This window comes from Oncorhynchus gorbuscha, linkage group LG13, assembly GCF_021184085.1.
Source record: "Oncorhynchus gorbuscha isolate QuinsamMale2020 ecotype Even-year linkage group LG13, OgorEven_v1.0, whole genome shotgun sequence".
NCBI classification, from domain to species: domain Eukaryota; kingdom Metazoa; phylum Chordata; class Actinopteri; order Salmoniformes; family Salmonidae; genus Oncorhynchus; species Oncorhynchus gorbuscha.
In genome coordinates this window covers 67,401,478-67,422,403 of record NC_060185.1, presented here as the reverse complement: position 1 = coordinate 67,422,403, position 20,926 = coordinate 67,401,478, and the positions used below count along the sequence as shown (strand labels likewise).

The 20,926-nt window shown below is 45.2% G+C and overlaps 1 protein-coding gene and 1 non-coding gene across 2 annotated transcripts; both read left to right on the top strand.

Annotated features, from left to right (window-relative positions):
• Positions 1-6,834: 6,834 nt before the first annotated feature.
• On the top strand, positions 6,835-20,385 carry naa15a (N-alpha-acetyltransferase 15, NatA auxiliary subunit a). The gene is made up of 20 exons (XM_046295498.1): positions 6,835-7,345; positions 11,888-11,972; positions 12,298-12,402; positions 12,781-12,938; positions 13,021-13,155; positions 14,192-14,345; positions 14,451-14,570; positions 14,744-14,839; positions 14,985-15,091; positions 15,209-15,281; positions 15,356-15,525; positions 15,652-15,804; positions 15,894-16,022; positions 16,274-16,487; positions 16,655-16,848; positions 17,097-17,205; positions 17,297-17,395; positions 18,488-18,631; positions 18,750-18,847; positions 19,440-20,385. Exons 1-20 carry the CDS (start codon positions 7,292-7,294, stop codon positions 19,647-19,649), a joined length of 2,607 nt encoding a protein of 868 aa, XP_046151454.1. The 5' UTR covers positions 6,835-7,291; the 3' UTR covers positions 19,650-20,385.
• Positions 16,885-17,020, top strand: LOC123994285. Its single transcript, XR_006831629.1, has one exon. It is a non-coding gene; the product is annotated as a small nucleolar RNA SNORA18 (small nucleolar RNA).
• Positions 20,386-20,926: the final 541 nt, after the last annotated feature.

The window sequence follows — 20,926 nt, the reverse complement described above, 5'->3', positions numbered from 1 at the left end:
GGCAGATGTGTTTACCCAGTCCCAGGGTCCTTAGCTTAGTGGTGAGCTTTGTGGGCACTATGGTGTTGAGCTATGGTTTGGGCATTATGCAAATTGGAGTGGATCTAGGGTTTCCGTGTTGATGGAGTTGATATGAGCCATGACCAGCCTTTCAAAGCACTTCATGGCTACCGACGTGAGTGCTATGGAGCGGTAGTCATTAAGGCAGGTTACCTTCGCTTTCTTGGGCACAGGGACTATGGTGGTCTGCTTGAAACATGTAGGTATTACAGAATCGGTCAGGGAGAGGTTGAAAATGTCAGTGAAGACACTTACCAGTTGGTCCGGGCATGCTCTGAGTACACATCCTGGTAATCCGTCTGGCTCTGTGGCCTTTTAAATGTTGACATGTTTAAAGGTCTTGCTCACATTGGGCCGGCAAAGTAGCCTAGTGGTTAGAGCGTTGGTCTAGTAACCGGAAGGTTGCAAGTTCAAACCCCCGAGCTGACAAGGTACAAATCTGTCGTTCTGCCACTGAACAGGCAGTTAACCCACTGTTCCTAGGCCGTCATTGAAAATAAGAATTTGTTCTTAACTGAATGGCCTAGTTAAATAAAGGTTAAAAAATAAACATCAGCTACAGAGAGTGTGATCACACAGTTGTCTGGAACATCTGGTGCTCTCATGCATGCTTCAGTGTTGCTTGCCTCGAAGCAAGCATAAAAGGCATTTAGTCCATCTGGTAGGCTTGCGTCACTGGTCAGCTCGTGACTGGGTTTCTCTTTGTAGTCCCGTAATAGTTTGCAAGCCAGTCCACATTTGACGAGCGTCAGAGCCGGTGTAGTAGGATTCAATCTTAGTCCTGTATTGACGTTTTGCCTGTTTGGTTTGTCTGAGGGCATAGCGGGATTTCTCATAAGCGCCCGGATTAGTGTCCCGCTCCTTAAAAGTGGCAGCTCTAGCATTTAGCTCAGTGCGGATGTTGCCTGTAATCCATGACTTCTGGTTGGGAAATGTACGTACGGTTACTGTGGGGACAACGTTGTTGATGCACTTATTGATGAAGCCGGCGACTGAGGTGGTATACTACACCACCACCCCTCATCTTGCCGAATGTAGTGGTTCTGTCCTGCCGATGCACAGAAAATCTGTATATTCATGTCATAGTCAGCCCCGACTTGGTGAAACATAAGATATTACAGTTTTTAATGTCTCGCTGGTAGGATAGTCTCGAACGGAGCTCATCCAGTTTATCCTCCAGGCATTGAGGAGTATACTACCTCAGTCACCGGCTTCATCGATAAGTGCATCAACAACGTTGTCCCCACAGTAACCGTACGTACATTTCCCAACCAGAAGTCATGGATTGAACATATTCCATTCTGTGCTAGCAAAACAGTCCTGTAGCGTAGCATCCACGTCACCTGACCATTTCTGTATTAAGCAAGTCACTGGTACTTCCTGCTTTAGTTTTTGCTTGTAAGCAGGAATCAGGAGGATAGAATTATGGTCAGATTTGCCAAATGGAGGGCGAGAGAGAGCTTTGTATGCGTCTCTGTGTGTGGAGTAAAGGTGGTAAACGCTCAAAGGATAAATTATATATCCTAACATGAACATGTTGGATAAAGACTCTGACTCAAAACTCAAACGGACTGACAGTGACTCCTCTGTTTTACCACGCTCATCATCGCACCAAAACGCGGTCGTCACAAACACCAGGAATTTTTAACTTCAATTCCTCCACCTCCACACTTATCACTACCCCAGAAACCACTCCTTTCAATGGTGTCCTGTTCCTAAGAGCAAAGCAAGAAACAGATCTCGACCCAAGTTGCGTCGCATGGAGCAACGGAAAACTTTGAGAGCCAATGGACATGAGTTTTGATGACAAGATATTTTGATTTATTTTAATTGGTCAAGGGGCCGTGAAATGTTCTTACAGATATAAAGGGGAAACAGTTAATCTTATAATACTTGTGGAATATAAAAATACTTGATTGATATATTTTCTAGTTTCTTAAAATACTTTGCAAATGCAACTTATGTCTGAACTTAAATGGTCTATGCATTCCTTTTCCATTTTAGTAGACACTCTTATCCAGAGTAACTCACTCAGTAGTGATTGCATACATTTTCATACTGGTCTGGTCCCCCGTGGGAATCAAACCCACAACCCTAGCATTGCAAGCATCATGTTCTACCAACTGAGCCACTTCATCACAATCCACTTGATGTCTCAATGTACTCAATTACTGTGTTGTGCATTGTTTTTTTCATGGTGATGAAAAGTCTACAGGTGCAAACCTAGATGACCAGCCTATGTACCCTATTTATACAAAAGTATGTGGACACCCCTTCAAATTATACTGAACAAAAATATAAATGCAACATGTTGATCCATGTTTCATGAGTTGAAATAAAAGCCCAGAAATTTTCCATACGCACAACAAGTGTATATTTCTCAAATTTTGTGCACAAATCTGTTTACATCCCTGTTAATGAGCATTTCTCCTTTGCCAATATAATACATCCACCTGACAAGTGTGTCATATCAAGACGCTGATTAAACGGCATGATCATTACACAGGAGCACCTTGTGCTGGGGACAATAAAAGGCCATTCTAAAATATGCCGTTTTGTCACATAACACAATGCCACAGATGTCTCAAGTTTTGTGGGAGCTTGCAATTGGCAAGTTGATTGCAGGAATGTCCACCAGAGCTGTTGTCAGAGAACTGCATGTTAATTTCTCTACCATAAGCTGCCTTTAACGTTGTTTTAGAGAATTTGGCAGTACGTCCAACCGGCCTCACAACTACAGACCACATGTATGGCGTCATGTGGGTGAGCGGTTTGCTGACGTCAATGTTGTGAACAGAGTGGAAGCAGATCCGCTCCATCATAATGAGGGAGAACTTCATCCCCACCATTGTTAACTTTTCTGCCGATGAGATCAGGTGACCATGAGTGTTTTGTTGTATGGTGGCGGTGGGGGTTATAGTATGGGCAGGCATAAGCTACGGACAACGAATACAATTGCATTTTATCGATGGCAATTTGAATGCAGAGATGCCGTGATGAGATCCTGAGGCCCATTATCGTACCATTCCTCTGCTACCGTCACCTCATGTTTCAGCGTGATAATGCACGGCCCCATGTCGCAAGGATCTGTACACAATTCCTGGAAGCTGAAAATGTCTCAGTTCTTCCATGGCCTGTATACACACCAGACATGTCACCCATTGAGCATGTTTGGGATGCTCTGGATTGATGTGTACGACAGTGTGTTCCAGTTCCTGCCAATATCCAGCAACTTCGCACTGCTATTGAAGAGGAGTGGGATAACATTCCACAGAACAACTCTATGCGAAGGAGATGTGTTGTGCTGCATGAGGCATGAGATACTGACTGGTTTTCTGATCCACAATCCTACCATTTTTTAAAAGGTATCTGTGACCAACAGATGCATATCTTCCCAGTCATAGATTAGGACCTAACTCATGTAACTCATGAAAATCTTTGAAATTATTGCATGTTGCGTTTATTTTTGTTCAGTGTAGTGGATTCGGCTATTTCAGCCACACCTGTTGCTGACAGACATATAAAATCGAGCACACAGCCATGCAATCTCCATAGACAAACATTGACAGTAGAATGGCCTTACTGATGAGCTCAGTGACTTTCAATGTGACACCGTCATAGGATGCCACCTTCCCAAGAAGTCAGTCAAGCAAATTTCTGCACCTCTAGAGCTGCCCCGGTGAACTGTAAAAGCTGTTATTGTGAAATGGATAGGTTTAGGAACAACAACGGCTCAGCCTCAAAGTGGTAGGCCACACAAGCTCACAGAATGGGACTGCTGAAGCGCGTAAAAATCGTCTGTCCTCAGTTGCAACACACTCACGAGTTCCAAACTGCCTCTGGAAGCAATGTCCGTTCAAGAACGGTTCATTGGGAGCCTCATAAAATTGGTTGCCATGCGCCTGTGACCTCAAATTTATTTTGTCCCCACCACATAGAAGCTAATCAGAAGCTAGTTCAGAAGCTAGTTAGCTTCTTTACTGGCAAATCGTTAGTATTCAGCTAACCACGGTTTGTGGTCATCAGCTATCCTTTAGCTCGAAAATCTATCGCCAGTTTTGTACGGCGCAGCGCGGCTCGGAACGGAACATACCGGACCAATTTTTCTCTCCATGTCCTTGGATTTCAACTGCTCTCTGGACATTCATTCCCGGATCTCACAGCTAGCTAGCTGCTATCCGTGTGTCTATCTGCTCTCGTCGATTCCGGAACAAACATCAATTACTCCGGAGCTAGCCAGCTCCGTCAATCACTCCTGAGCTCCGTCAATCACTCCTGGGCTGCAGTCACCTATCCGGACCCGTTTTACTGCCTACGCGGAGCCCCACCGGGCCTTCACAACTGGACTGCCGTTATCTACCCGAAGGAGATCCGGCTGGCTCCTCCGTCGCGACGTTACCTGAACGCCCATCTGCGGCCTGCTAACCGTTAGCTGTCTTACCGGCTGCTCTCAGAATAGACAATCGGACAATGTATTTATTTTTATTATTATTATGTTTCTTCTTGGGCCTCTATAACTATATCTATTGTTTTTATTTTATTTTTGTTGTTTTGTGATTTGGACTAATCCCCTCTACCACACGGAACCCCACTAATCTACTGACGGAACGCAAGAGGTGGCTAACAACAGACCTCCATCCTATGCTAGCTTGCTACCGATGTCCTGGCTAGCTGTCTAAATCGCCGTGACCCCCAAACCAACCACTCCACTCACTGGACTCTTTTGATCACTCGACTAAGGATGCCTCTCCTTAATGTCAATATGTCTTGTCCATTGCTGTTCTGGTTAGTGTTTATTGGCTTATTTCACTGTAGAGCCTCTAGTCCTGCTCACTATACCTTATCCAATTTATTAGTTCCACCACCCACACATGCAATGACATCTCCTGGTTTCAATGATGTTTCTAGAGACAATATCTCTCTCTTCATCACTCAATACCTAGGTTTACCTCCACTGTATTCACATCCTACCATACCTTTGTCTGTACATTATACCTTGATGCTATTTTATCGCCCCCAGAAACCTCCTTTTACTCTCTGTTCCAGACGTTCTAGACGACCAATTCTTATTGCTTTTAGCCGTACCCTTATTCTTCTCCTCCTATGTTCCTCTGGCGTTGTAGAGGTCAATCCAGGCCCTGCAGTGCCTAGCTCCACTCCTATTCCCCAGGCGCTCTCTTTTGATGACTTCTGTAACCGTAATAGCCTTGGTTTCATGCATGTTAACATTAGAAGCCTCCTCCCTAAGTTTGTTCTATTCACTGCTTTAGCACACTCTGCCAACCCGGATGTTCTAGCTGTGTCTGAATCCTGGCTTAGGAAGACCACCAAAAATTCTGAAATGTTAATTCCAAATTACAACATTTTCAGACAAGATAGAACTGCCAAAGGGGGCGATGTTGCAATCTACTGCAAAGATAGCCTGCAGAGTTCTGTCCTACTATCCAGGTCTGTACCCAAACAATTTGAACTTCTACTTTTAAAAATCCACCTCTCTAAAAACAAGTCTCTCACCGTTGCCGCCTGCTATAGACCACCCTCTGCCCCCAGCTGTGCTCTGGACGCCATATGTGAACTGATTGCCCCCCATCTATCTTCAGAGCTCGTGCTGCCATCCTACAATCTAAACTTGATGCCCTAAATCTCACTCAAATTATCAATGAACCTACCAGGTACCTCCCCAAAGCCTTAAACACGGGCAACCTCATAGATATCATCCTAACCAACTTCCCCTCTAAATACACCTCTGCTGTCTTCAACCAAGATCTCAGCGATCACTGCCTCATTGCCTGCATCCGTAATGGGTCAGCGGTCAAACGACCTCCACTCATCACTGTAAAACGCAGAACAGCATTGCTGTTTGTGACGCAGAACATGATGCAAGTCCTGCCTCTCCCATCTCCTCATTGGCTTTTAGAAGCATATACCCAAGTGCCATCTCCTCATTAGTTATACCTACATGGGTGTTAAGCATGTTCCAGTTTAGGTTGCCTAGCAGCACGAGCTCTGAAGATAGATGGGGGGCAATCAGTTCACATATAGCGTCCAGAGCACAGCTGGGGGCAGAGCAGGTGTCCATATAATTTTGGTTATGTTGTGTACAATACAGTCATGTAAATTTTATATGAAGTGGTTTGTAAGGATGGTAAATTAATACAAAATGTGGTTGTTTTCCATGTTATTTGGTCAAGAAAAATATAAAATAGCATGTTTTGTGGATGCTTTTTGCTCATAACCTTGCACCTGTTTATGGACAGGGTTTTGTTCTTTCTGGATTCCATTAGAATGATAATCCCAGAGAAGGGGACAGGGCAACAACTCTTACAATTCCAACTATTGAATCCAGAAAGATACTGTTCTTAATTATACAAGTACCCTGTTAGACAAAGCAGAGATGCTGATTTTGTATTTGTTTCCCACAATACATACATCTATATCAGTCTACTAATACTAGTAAAAGCCTAATGCACTACTTTTGTTTAGTATATATCTTTTCTATTTAGATTTTTCGGGGGGTGCTGCTGCACCCTCACCACCCCTACCTCCCGCGGCTATGCTAGCGAAATCGTCAGTTTAATAAAATAAAAACAGCAGGATTTCGATCTTCTAGATTTACCTTTAATAATTGCGGGATGATTATGAGCACAACTATGTATTCCATCCCTGGATTGAGGTACGTTTTCCCAGCCATATATCGCGCTGTGCTCTGGCTGACCACCTTTCCCGGCATAGCACGGTTCCGACTCAGGATAGATAAATTAAGGAGAGTCGGTTTCCTTTGGCTAAGTGCAATATACCTCTCATTGACTGACTATATATGAAGGTACCTTTCCAGAATCCAATGCTGGAGTTAAGAAAAGGGCTGAGAGTGCAATGCAGCCTTATCAGTAAAGAATCCATTTTACATCACGTCTATTGCCGAAGCGATGCACTATACTTTATAACACGTCCCCCCTTCTGTAACTGTCTTTGATTGATTGGTTACATTTGCAACTTTTCATTTCGATCATTTTGCACAGCACGCACGCAGACGCGGAGAACAGCTTGACCCGGGGGAGAAGGTATTCGGCCATTTTGGTCTAAAGGGGGCCTTGGCTGTCACCACGTGAGGAAGAAGAGCCCGAAATAGAGCAAGACAACTCCGGGAACTTTGCCTCAAAAAGACCGAGAGGGGAGAGAGAGGAAACGTCGATTCATGCTTGAAGCTACAGAAGAGTAGCCAGTTTACAGAATGCCCTCAATTACTCTACCGCCGAAGGAGAATGCTCTCTTCAAGAGAATATTGGTAACGTTAAGTGCCTAGCAGTCGCTAGCTAAATCCATTTCAAATAACTATAACGTTAAAGGTCTGATTCGAGTAGCGTTGCTTGTAATAAAACAGCATGCAATCATGTCGTCTTGTTAGCTGACATCTGCTGTTCCTTCCATCGCCTGCTCAACGAACGTTAACTTTAGCTAACTCGTGGACTAACATGTTTCGAGGCACTCGAAATGGCCTGCCGGTTTGTCATTAGCCTGCTAGTTAGCAGTTTGTTTGCAACTGGTAACGTTAGGTAACATGCAACATGGCATATAGCTAGGTAACTTTGGCTTATGTGTGGTCCCAGTTTGTTGTAGGGTGATAGTTTAAAATAAATGTATGACTCAAAAACACGGTTGGCAAATGCTTGCTAGCTACGGCTATATAAGTTAGCTAGCTACGCGAACTAGCTATCTGCAAACTCATTCTACGTCCAAAAGCACAGGTGTTTCGTCATTACTCAGCATTTTAGCAACACGATTATCTGTAACCATGTACGCGTTACATTTCACATGCACAACGTGTTTGCATGATGTCCCCAACTATATTATTGCAAACTTGGGTGTGTTAGCTAATGCAATCATTTGCCACTGATTGTACAACTACTAGAGTTAGCTAGCTAACAAAATCTTGCTAGCTAGCCGGCCAACTAGCTGTCACTCACGCTTTGCTGAACCACAGATCAGATGGGGACTAATTATACAGTTTGCGTCCTATGATGCCAAAGAACTGCACACATTTAGTCGACTTTCTCTGCTGAATATTGAGTACCATTCACACGTTTGTCCTATTTCTGGGCATGGTGTTGAACAATTGTTGTAGTTATTATCCAGTTAGGTGGTGTAATTAGCTCGCCATATCTTAGGGCCTGCAAATTAAAATAACCCACGCCTACAGTGTGAACTACAACCTGTTGGTTACAAACATATTCTTTCATACGACTTCTATATTTATTTCAGCAAAGTACACTACATTACTAAAAATATGTGGACACCTACATGTCGAACATCTCATTCCAAAATCATGGGCATTAATATGGAGTTGGTCCCCCTTTTGCTGTTACAACAGCCTCCACTCTTCTGGGAAGGCTTTTCACTAAATGTTGGAACATTGCTGCGGGTTGCAGCGACTTGCTTCCATTCAAGAGCATTTGTGAGGTCGGGCACTGATGTTGGATTTGGGGGGCTTTGCTTGGCTTATTGTCCTGCAGGCTGACCTCCATGAACAGTGTTTCCGCTGACACATTGGGGCAGCTAGCATCCGGTTTAAGCATGCGGGTGTTAAGAAGCGCTGTTTGGTGGGTCACGTTTCGGAGGACGCATGACTCGACCTTTGCCTCTCCCGAGCCAGTTGGGGAGTTGCCTTGATGAGATGATTGTTATTGGGTCACAATTGGTTATCACCAAATTTAGGGAGGAAAAAGGGGTAAAATAATCTAATTGTATGCTGTAGCATTAAGATTTCCCTTCCCTGGACTAAGGGGCCTAGCCCAAACCATTATTCCTCCTCCACCAAACTTTACAGTTGTCACTATGCATTCGGGCAGGTAGTGTTCTCCTGGCATCCGCCAAACCCAGATTTGTCTGTCAGACTGCCAGACGGGGAAGTGTGATTCTTCACTCTAGAGAATGCGTTTCCACTTCTCCAGAGTCCAATGATGGCGAGCTTTACACCACCCCAGGCACACTTGGCATTGTGCATGGTGATCTTAGACTTCTGCTTGGCCATGGAAACCCATTTCATGAAGATCCCGACGAACTGTTCTTGTGCTGACGTTGCTTCCAGAGGCAGTTTGGAACTTGGTAGTGAGTGTTGCAACCGAGGACAGGCAATTTTTACACACTTAAGCACTCAGCGGTCCCGTTCGCTGCTGAGCTGTTGTTGCTCCTAGATGTTTTCACTTCACAATAACAGCACTTAGTTGACCAGGGCAGAAATTTGACTAACTGACTGGTTGGAAAAGTGGCATCCTATGACGGTGCCATGTTGAAAGTCACTGAGCTTTTCAGTAAGACGTTCTACTGTCATTTTTTTTGTCTGTGGAGATTGCATGGCTGTGTGCTCAATCTTTGGTTGAAATGGAGGGGTGTCCACATACTACTGTGTGTGTATAGACCAACTGACGATATTTCTTCAGGGTTTGCTCTGTACCAAAAAAACAGACCACTCTGCTGCAAAGCAAACTTGTCTTTACCATGTGATCTTTGCTAGATGATTAAACTCAACCCGCGATTTATGATTGAGTTGAGCGGCGACTAGTGTGGGCGGACTCGATCTTGAACTTCACATAAAATCACATTTTTGTCAAAACTGGTTTCAGCACCACAAGAATAGCCCGCAATTACAAACTACATTGGTCTGTTTAATTGCGGGCTATTCTTTGGATGCTGAAATCAGTATTTTTTTTTCTTTATTTTTTAACAAAACGCAATTTTATGTGAACTCTGCGTTTGAGTCCGCCCACATTAGTCGCCGCTCAACTCCATCATAAATCGCAGGTTGAGTTAAATCGTCTAGCAAAGATTATATGGTAAAGAGACGTTTGATTTGCATCAGTGGTCTTTTTTTAACCGAGCACACACTGAATAAATATCTTCAGTAGATCTATATATACACATAAGTATGTGGACACCCCTTCAAATTCGTGGATTTGGCTATTTCAGCCAAAAATCGAGTCGGTGTTAGTCCGCCCACACAAGTCGCCTCTACTCCATTGTAAATAGTTACGTTTAGTCGGCTAGATCCTTGCATAATTTTACTCTGCATATGGGAATAGCCACTGCTGTTTTTGGAAGCGCTTAAGGTGATGGTGGGCGGGACTAGTTTCCCTGTTAAATACTCACCACAAGTGTAATGTTTTGCATAGATGTGAATTCTGTTCCCACTCTTTCTGTTTAACATTATAAAAATGTTTGTTTTAGTTGCTGTGTTGAGCACTCCCAAGCTCTATCGTAGCCACTTCCCTATGCCAGTGGGGATTCCTGGGCATTATCTTTGTGTGGGGAGCTGGCAGGCTGGTTACCGGGTTGGTAGGCCACTGCTGACCCAGGCAGATAGGAATCTCTGACCGATTCTCTAATCACTGCATATTAACACCCATCTGACCATACATTCCCACAAAGAAGGCTAGCTGATTTTTTTCAGACTCAATCAAGAAACGTCTTACTGTATTGGGGTTGATTAGAGCGTCTGCTAAATGACTTAAATGTAAATGTGACGTGCTACTGTGCTTGCCTGCTGGATATTATCACCAGACAATCTACCTGCAAGTGTTCATGCACAACCCTATATAGACAGTCAACTAGGACTGGGCGACATGGCCAAAATATCATACCAAAAAATATATTTTTCAAAATTGACCGTTTTAAAAAAATTAATAAAAGTTCTAAATTTGCTTTATGAGTAGTGCGTGAACCTAGGGTGGCGACACATATTTATACATTATTTCAATGGGTCTTTCTCCATTCTGATTGTTTTATACTGTTGAATTAAACTTCAACTGAAAATAATTTCCTGCATTTCCATAAATGTCTATTTCCTGCACTCATGTAAGATTATTTCCACACTGCCACGATATGGGCCAAAATACTAGGCCTTATTTTGAATCAAATGTTACGATTTCGATCAAAACACTTGTGTGAACTTTTGGAATCATGGCAATAGAATGTTTATAATTCTATAGTTAGTATATAAATAATAGTGGGTACTTTCAATACAGTGTTTGACATGATGACAAACGAAAAATGCCATGGACAAGTTATTGTGACAGGGAAGAAACCAAAGTGATCAGTATTTCCTAGGTGACTGATCTTTGCCTACATTAAATCTTTATTCATATAGGCAACATATTCATGCTTTGTCTATTCCTCTTTGATTTAGAAGATACTGTTGTACAAACATGCTGATTTTAAGCCTCCACCAGTACTGCTATCAGGCTGTATTAGCTAGCTACGTTTGCTCTGACTCGGTACTTTTATTAAGCTTGTTCGCTAGCCAGCTATCTAGTGATTAGCTTTAGTGGCTAACACGATTTTAGCTTAACTTGCTAAGAAAATACAAACTAGCCGTTTGCAGATGTAAGAAACAAACTAATATAGTAATTATAGAATGCTTGTGGATTTATATTAAGATCAGTGGAAACATCGTTGTCATCAACATTGTTGCATGTGCTGCATTGACCATGCAAACTGAACGAAAGTGTCTCGTGGTCAAGCAACAACAAATGCGCTCCTTCAGTGACAGTGGGTGGGACCATGTCTGTGGGGAGAGAGTTGACTGGTAGTGGAGTAAACTGTAAAAATGGACATTACACACGGCGTATCACATTTAGCAAACCAAACATTCAAATGCAGTTATAGACTGGTCTGTGCATAAACATCGGTATAGCGTAAAATATGGTATACTGTCAACCCCTCTAGAATATTTGCGTACATTTTTGTAACCATATATTTGGGGGGTTCCTCAGATCAGAACTCTAAGAACAAGCTTTACAAAAACCTTGATGACAACACCTCTCCCCTGTTGCAGAGATGCTACGAGCACAAGCAGTACAGAAATGGACTCAAGTTCTGCAAACAGATCCTCTCCAACCCAAAGTTCACAGAGCATGGAGGTGAGGCCCGCTTCAACAGCTGCTACTCTCACTTGTCATTCAGGAGTTGGAAAGTGTCTCGTGGTTGTCTATTCCTCTTTGATTTAGAAGATACTGTTGTACAAACAACATGCTGATTTTCAGCCTCCACCAGTGCTGCTATCAGGCTGTATTAGCTAATGACTTAACAACCGTCTGGTCCAGGTTTGATATCCAAACTGGGTGACCATGGACATTTTTCATATCCTTTACTCAGTTTAGAACATGAGTGATGGTAAATCCTCTTCTGGTGTCGTGTTTAGGCTGTGACTAACACTAATCCCTCTCTCAATCATCTGTCCCTCAGAGACACTGGCGATGAAAGGCCTGACCCTGAACTGTTTGGGGAAGAAGGAGGATGCGTATGAGCTGGTGAGACGAGGCCTGCGCAACGACCTCAAGAGCCATGTCTGTATCCTTCTATACTAGGGCTAATGAGGTGATGTTTTGTATGAAGTTCCTACTCAGAGGTGTGAGGACATTCACCAAAGGCTCATAATAAGCCCAAACTTTCTACTCCATCCCGCAAGCCCTTACTGCGCCATGTCTACTCCACGTAATTCAGACAGGGAATGGGAGAGAGCTAGATTGGCTCTGATTGTTACTGTTGAGGCTAATAGTCTAGGCCTGGTTGCATTAATACAGGGTCCACTGTTTTGATTTGTCACCATAAGTATTACGTTCTCTCTGTTCCCATGTCCTTTCAGTTGTCCAAATGTTTTTTTGTTGCAAGGATTTTTTTTTCTCCAAGGGTATGTCTGTTTTGCCTCCTTAACCCATCCTCTCCCAGGCTGGCATGTGTACGGTCTGCTGCAGCGGTCGGATAAGAAGTACGACGAGGCCATCAAGTGCTACCGCAACGCTCTGAAGTGGGACAAAGACAACCTGCAGATCCTCAGGGATCTTTCACTGCTCCAAATCCAGATGAGAGACCTGGAGGGCTACAGGGTGAGGACCGGGAGAGAGTCTGTCTCCTCTGAACTATTCCCTCTTGCTTTGTGTATAATTTTGTCTCTCGCTCTCTCTGCAGGAGACCCGCTATCAGCTCCTGCAGCTGCGTCCAGCGCAGAGGGCCTCGTGGATCGGCTACGCCGTGGCCTACCACCTGCTGGAAGACTTTGAGATGGCCGCCAAGATCGTCGAAGAATTCCGCAAAACACAACAGGTGAGCTGGCCTTGACCTCTCTCTGAACCTCTGTTTTTGAGTCAAAGAAGTATCATTGATTACTCTGTGGTGTACTTCGGCAAGACGGAGCTGCTCTTCCTCCCGGGGAAGGACTGCCCGTTCCATGATCTCGCCATCACGGTTGACAACTCCATTGTGTCCTCCTCCCAGAGCGCTAAGAACCTTGGCGTGATCCTGGACAACACCCTGTCGTTCTCAACTAACATCAAGGCGGTGGCCCGTTCCTGTAGGTTCATGCTCTACAACATCCGCAGAGTACGACCCTGCCTCACACAGGAAGCGGCACAGGTCCTAATCCAGGCACTTGTCATCTCCCGTCTGGATTACTGCAACTCGCTGTTGGCTGGGCTCCCTGCCTGTGCCATTAAACCCCTACAACTCATCCAGAACGCCGCAGCCCGTCTGGTGTTCAACCTTCCCAAGTTCTCTCACGTCACCCCGCTCCTCCGCTCTCTCCACTGGCTTCCAGTTGAAGCTCGCATCCGCTACAAGACCATGGTGCTTGCCTACGGAGCTGTGAGGGGAACGGCACCTCAGTACCTCCAGGCTCTGATCAGGCCCTACACCCAAATAAGGGCACTGCGTTCATCCACCTCTGGCCTGCTCGCCTCCCTACCACTGAGGAAGTACAGTTCCCGCTCAGCCCAGTCAAAACTGTTCGCTGCTCTGGCTCCCCAATGGTGGAACAAACTCCCTCACGACGCCAGGACAGCGAAGTCAATCACCACCTTCCGGAGACACCTGAAACCCCACCTCTTTAAGGAATACCTAGGATAGGATAAAATAATCCTTCTCACCCCCCTTAAAATATGTAGATGCACTATTGTAAAGTGGCTGTTCCACTGGATGTCATAAGGTGAATGCACCAATTTGTAAGTCGCTCTGGATAAGAGCGTCTGCTAAATGACTTAAATGTAATGTAATGTAATGTGTTCCTGTATCACCTGTCTGTCAATTATTCTGATTGGTCACTCTGCCTGTTTCAGTAAATGTGATTGGTGGTGCTGTGTTTCAGACATCGCCGGACAAAGTGGACTACGAGTACAGTGAGCTGCTGCTGTACCAGAACCAGGTGCTCAGGGAGGCGGGGCTGTTCAAGGAAGCACTGGAGCACCTCACCACCTACGAGAAACAGATCTGTGACAAGCTTGCTGTGGAGGAGACCAGAGGTGGGTGTGTGTGAATGGGTGTGTGAAGGAATGCCTGTGTGTTGAGTGTTTGCATCTGGGGGGGAAAGAGATGTGTAGATCTAACAAGATTTTGTATCCATGCAGGAGAGCTGCTGCTGCAGCTAGATCGCTCGGAGGAGGCCACAGAAGTCTACCGACAACTACAGGAGAGGAACCCTGAGAACTGGGCCTACTATCAGGGTCTGGAGAAAGCACTGAAACCAGGTAACTGTTGACCCCCCCCCCCCACCCCATTCCAACTGGACCATCTCACCAGTCCCCTCTTTAGCATGAGTCATCTCACTACATTGACTAATGTGTTTGGTAGATTTTGTGACCGGAATTGAATCGGTGTATGAATGCCATGCTCTGACTGTTGGCTTGTTGTGTGTCCCCAGCTAGCATAGAGGAGAGGCAGAAGCTCTATGAGGAGGCATGGGTGAAGTATCCCAAAGGACTGGTTCCCCGGAGGCTGCCTCTCACTTTCCTCACAGGTACATAAGCCTGCCATTATCATTACAGTGTAATTATCCCTGGAATGAGGACCTTTCAAGACAACGGTGGGTAGACACAAGCATGTTGAAACGTGTGGTTTGTGGAACGCTGGAGTGTCTGAGCTCCATTCACTTTTCTTTTCAGGTGAGAAGTTCCGTGAATGCCTGGACTGCTATCTGAGGACCAACTTCAGTAAAGGCTGTCCGCCTGTCTTCACCACTCTGAAGTCCCTGTATCACGACAAGGAAAAGGTGAGGGAGAACCACTGCCATTCCATTGGCCCCAGCAAGTCACTGAAATAACATGCCTGCCCTGGGCTGAGAAGTCTGGGTAATCTTGTGTATCCATCCTTGTTCCCATCCGTGTAGGTGTCAATCGTTGAAGAATTAGTGGTTGGATACGAGACGTGTTTGAAAAGCTGTCGAATGTTCAATCAAAATGGTGAGTGCAATCAGATTTTCATGTGTTAGGAAATCTAATCGGAGTAGTATTAGAATGTCATTGTGTCTGTGTAGATGGTGGTAAGGAGGAGCCCCCCACCACACTACTGTGGGTCCAGTATTTCCTGGCCCAGCACTTTGACCACGTGGGCCAGCAGACGCTAGCCCTGGACTACATCAACACAGCCATCGAGAGCACACCCACGCTCATAGAACTGTTCCTCATCAAGGCCAAGATATACAAGGTAACACACACTTTCTAGAGCTGCCATCATGGTGAACATTGAGTGTAGCTCAACGTGATTATAGCGTTCTTCTCTGCTAAGGTATCTCTGTTGATTTTGACTTACTCTTCATCTTTGTGTCTCTAGCATGCAGGTAACATAAAGGAAGCGGCCAGGTGGATGGACGAGGCCCAGGCTCTGGACACTGCTGACCGCTTCATCAACTCAAAATGTGCCAAGTACATGTTGAAGGCTGGCCTGGTCAAAGAGGCTGAGGAGATGTGCTCAAAGTTCACACGGGTCAGTCAGTGTGTGTTAAGCTGTCTGTGTAGACTCCACATAATGCTTGTTGCCTTGAAACCCTTTGTGTGTGGCGCTGTCTGTTTCAGGAGGGTGCGTCGGCGGTAGAGAATCTCAATGAGATGCAGTGTATGTGGTACCAGACAGAATGTGCTCTGGCCTACAAGTCCATGAACAAATTTGGAGACGCTCTCAAGAAGTGCCATGAGATCGAGAGGGTATGTTTTCTAACTTGGGTGGGAAGCAGGCACTTATTATTATTTTTTTTATGATGAAGGTGATTAGTAAGTTAGATTTCCTCCCCCTTAAAATGTGCTCAAATTTAAAAACCGCAATGTGGTCCCTGTTTTTGCTCATGATGCTCATGTAGATTCACTGAGGGTTAAACCTGTATTGATGGCTCAGTGGTAGTGCAGGTCTGCTCTGTTTGGATTTCATCATAAACCATCTCTGTTCTGTGTCCCATCAGCATTTTGTGGAGATCACGGACGACCAGTTTGACTTCCACACGTACTGCATGAGGAAGATGACGCTGCGATCCTACGTGGACCTGCTCAAGCTGGAGGACGTGCTGCGCATGCATCCCTTCTACTACAAAGCTGCCCGCACCGCCATCCAGATCTACCTTGGCCTGCACGACAACCCCCTCACCGACGACAACAAGGAACACCAGGCCGACGCCGGTATGTGTGTGTCAACGCCAGTCTGTGCGAGAGAGGGGGAGTCTGTCTGCGATACCCCAAACCGCCACTTGTTTTTGATTATCACTAATTGAATGTTTCCTACAATGTTTTATTTTTGGGGGGTTTGGTGGAGTCATGATCTCTGAGTGAACCCATGTGTCCCACAGAGAACCTGAATGACAAAGAGCTGAAGAAGCTGAGGAACAAGCAGAGACGAGCCCAGAAGAAAGCCCAACTAGAGGAGGAGAAGAAGAACGCAGAGAAGGAGAAACAGCTGAAGAACCAGAAGAAGAAGAAAGAGGACGACGACGAGGAGATCGGAGGACCCAAGGAGGAGCTCATACCAGACAAACTAGCCAAGGTGCGTGTGTGGAGCCTGTAGAAGATGGAAGGAATCACTGAGGCCTATCCCGGCAGACTCCTCCCAGTGAGCCCTAGTCGTTGGAAATGTCTCAAAGAACAAACCTGTGGTTTAACGCTTTACCCTCATGGCTACTACCATTAGCCTTGTGGGATATCACTGCAGAACATGGTGATATTACACCAATTAGGAGACTGAGTGTTTGTTTGTTTTTGGAATAAGACCCATTTGTTTTCTTCCCCCTGCAGGTGGAGAACCCACTCGAGGAGGCAGTGAAGTTTTTAACCCCCCTGAAAAACCTGGTGAAGAACAAGATTGAGACCCACCTCCTGGCCTTTGAGATCTATTTCAGGAAAGGTAAAGGAACAAGACGTGGATTGACATTCTGACACACAAAGAATCCCGGTACCTTTTGTCAGTGAAAACAAAGTGTCTTTCCCTCTCGTAGAGAAGTACCTGCTGATGTTGCAGTCAGTGAAGAGAGCGTTCTCCATGGAGCCCTCCCACCCGTGGCTGCACCAGTGTCTAGTGCGCTTCTTCAAAGGAGGTACGGTAGAGTAGGTCTTCTGTCACACGGCCAGGCTTAGGGGCCTTGTCATTACCCACAACTCTCTCTGTCTCGGAACCCTTTTGTTGAATAGTTGTCTGTGTTCTGCTACAAAGATCTCTACCACGTTCTGATTGTATGCTGTAATGCAGTGGTCACCAACCGGTGGATCGCGAGGCATTCCTAGTGGATCTCAAAACATTTCTGGAGAAAAGCCCATGATAACGGCTTGCGCGCTTTATTTTTTTTACTCCTTCACCAGAGGTACATTAATTTCCAATGGAACGCTGCGTTGGCCTTGCAGCGTTGCTAGAAGAGCTAGTTGCAGTGTGTTCTGGGTGGTGCATACGTTGGATTTATTTCAGGGGGGGGGTGTGAGGTCCAACAGGGAAAAATAGATTTGAACGGTTATACAACTCGGAAACTGGCATCTTTCTAGTCCTCCGACCTGAAGAGTATTGACGTAATGTTTTGACCTTGTTTTTTTTCCCAAGTTCCCTGTTGTCTTGGCAGCACCATGGCCCTCAGATGCAGGTACCATCAGTACAGTACAGTAAAATAAAAATATATAATTTCAATTTATGCTCAGCTGTGCCTCGCAAGTGGTACACCAACTGATCTCCTGAGTGGCTCAGTGCTTGAAGTGTCACTTCAGACACCCTGGTTCGATTCCAGGCTGTATCACAACTGGCCGTGATTGGGAGTCCCATAGGGTGGCGCACAATTTGGCCCGGTGTCGTCCGGGTTTGGCCGGTGTAGGCAGTCATTCTAGATAAGAATTTGTTCTTAACTGACTTGCCTAGTCAAATAAAGGTTAAATTAATCTATTTTCTAATCAAAGCTTGTTTTGAAATCTAATCTGGTCTGAGAACAATAGACCGGGCATATAGCCAATATGCTGTGATAATGTATTATGCCTACTATAACAACGAGGTTTGTACAGAACTGTTTTTATTAGGTTAATGGTTTTTTTTAATTACATTTTAAAGAATATTAAAAAATGTGTCTGAGCGGTAGATCTAAGCTTACTTTTTGAATGCGAAAATGATCTTGACTCCGATTGGTGACCACTGTAATGGGTGTGTTCCTCAGTGTCAGACAGTAAGGACCTACCACAGGCTGTGCGGACTGTTTTGAAGCAGGAGATATCGCGGCTGTTTGGGGAGAGCAACCCACAGAGCTTCAACAAGAACTACCTGAGCCAACACTCCAACTCTATACCACACCGTGTGGCTGGTACGTACACACACTACCTGAGCCAACACTCCCAACCAAGCCCACATGAGACTGTACCATTACCACTCACACGCAGTGTGAACTTGTGACTGATCAGCACCATGTTGTCCTCCTGCAGCGGCTAAGATGATGTTCTATCTGGACCCGTCCTCGGACAAGATGGCCTCTGAGCTGGCTACAGCGCTGGATGAGTCCCTCAATGGGAGAAGCATCACGGTGAGCACTTACTCACTGCGCTTTTATTTTAACAAGTACCTTTTGGCATGATAGTCCCATAGATTCGGTAAAGGTCAATGGAACGTAGACCAGGGGGGATAGGACCACGGATTGGTGCACATTCAACGAATCTGATCTAACATAGTAGATATTCGTCAAATTTGTCATGACTGACAGACCCACAATGTGGTTACTGAAGTCTGATTTGTCTGTTTTCGCTGCATAACATTTATAAGCTGTCACTTTTTAGGTTTGCAAGAAGTGACTGCTAAATGCTAGCTCCCGTTCGTATAAACTGGTTGAATAGCTAGCATACAGAAATCAGTGGCGGTAGTCAGTTGATTGGTTAAGATGACATGAACATGTCTTGTGGTTGACATCTGTAAAAAACATTTTACAGGGGAGCAATGGAGATTTGGGATCTTTACCCCAAACATTTCCATGGCATTTTCCATTGTTTTGGTCGAGTTCCATTGACCTCTTTACCACATCTATGCCTGAAACAGTATTCGGAAAAACAAAGGCAAGGAACAATTGTGAATGTGGTGTGACCCAAGTCTAAGCAGACACCCTATCTTGTCTTTCCTGTCAGATCTGCACAGAGGTGCTGGAGGCGCTGCGTGATGGGAATCTGGGCGACGGGCAGCAGAAGGCAGCGGAGGTGTACCGCGCCGCATGTAACAAGCTGTACCCCCACACCCTGGCCTTCATGCCCCCTGGTTACGAGGACAACGCCTCCACCATCAACGCCAACGGAGACCTGTCAGCCGGCGAGCACGACGACATGGCAAATGACATGTGAGAAGAGAGCGAGAGAGTAGAGGAGCACACACGCTGCCAGACGGCAGTCTGACAAACCCCAGCAAAGGTTGTTTGTTCGTGAATGCCCCCTGCAGTGCACTGACCTGGACTGAGAGCCGCAGAGGGAAGAGGAGGAAAAAACGAATGCCTATTTTACTTTTTTTAAACCCTGTTGACAACTCTATTCTTTAACTGAAACAAAATAAACAGTATGAGAAGAGTGTTAAGTGGTTAGGGTGGCTGCCGTTAAGTCAGGTTTTTACTCCTGTGTTTTCACGCCTGTATTTCTCCTGTATGTGCATCTGCTTCTCACGTTTTTAAAGGTAATTTATATATTAAAAATGACAAAGAATAAAAAAAGTTTGCAAAAGTTGAAAGATATCAATTGTAGTGGTGGTGATGGAGGATTGTGGTTGTACTTGTGGGCTGGCGTGTGCCAATAAAGAAAGGTGGAACTTTTAAAAGGAGACATCACTTATTTGGGTGAGGCGTAGGAGCGATGCACTCAAACGGTCCTCTGCTTGGCCACAAGGGGGCGCAGTGGTAGTTCCTGGCGTGGCCTGCAGGAGGGGACAGGACAGCTGATCTGAATGCAGGGAGACAGAACTCAAAGCTCACCTGGACTGCTGTATGACTGACGTGCAGATTTATCGGGTATTATTTTATTTTCCGCTCAGTATTTTCCTTTCTAGTTGTACCCATGTGAAACTCCCATAAAACCACCATGATAAAACAAATGTTTGTTTTGGGATCTGTTTCTTGATCAAATGTTGAAAAAAAGGCTTAATCCAAGTTGTCTCCCCCTTTTTTTCTTTTTTTTTGGGGGGGGGGGGGCTTCTCAATCATACTGAATTCTGCACATAGACCACACCACTCTAACACCAAGGAGTTCTCAATAAAACTAAAGTTAAATAAAAAAAAATCCTGATTGTTTTTCCTGCAGAAGTTTGTATTTTATTGTAGGATTCAGGATCAGCATTCCAAATGCCAAGAAAGACTAAATAGTTTGATCTTCAAGAGGAACACATGCATAGGCTGTATGAACTATCGGGTGTTTTTTAATTGAACCTTTGTTTAGCTAGGCAAGTCCGTTAAGAACAATTCGTATTTACAATGACTGCCTACAAACCCAGCTGGCGGATGATGGGAGGATGGTGACCTGGGGTCATGGGGGAGATGAGGGGTGTAAATACCATGCTAGGTTGGACGGGGTCTTCGAAGTTTCAGCCTGGGCACGTCCCCTACTGCCCCACCCTCCAGCCTTTTGGCTTGTGAGGA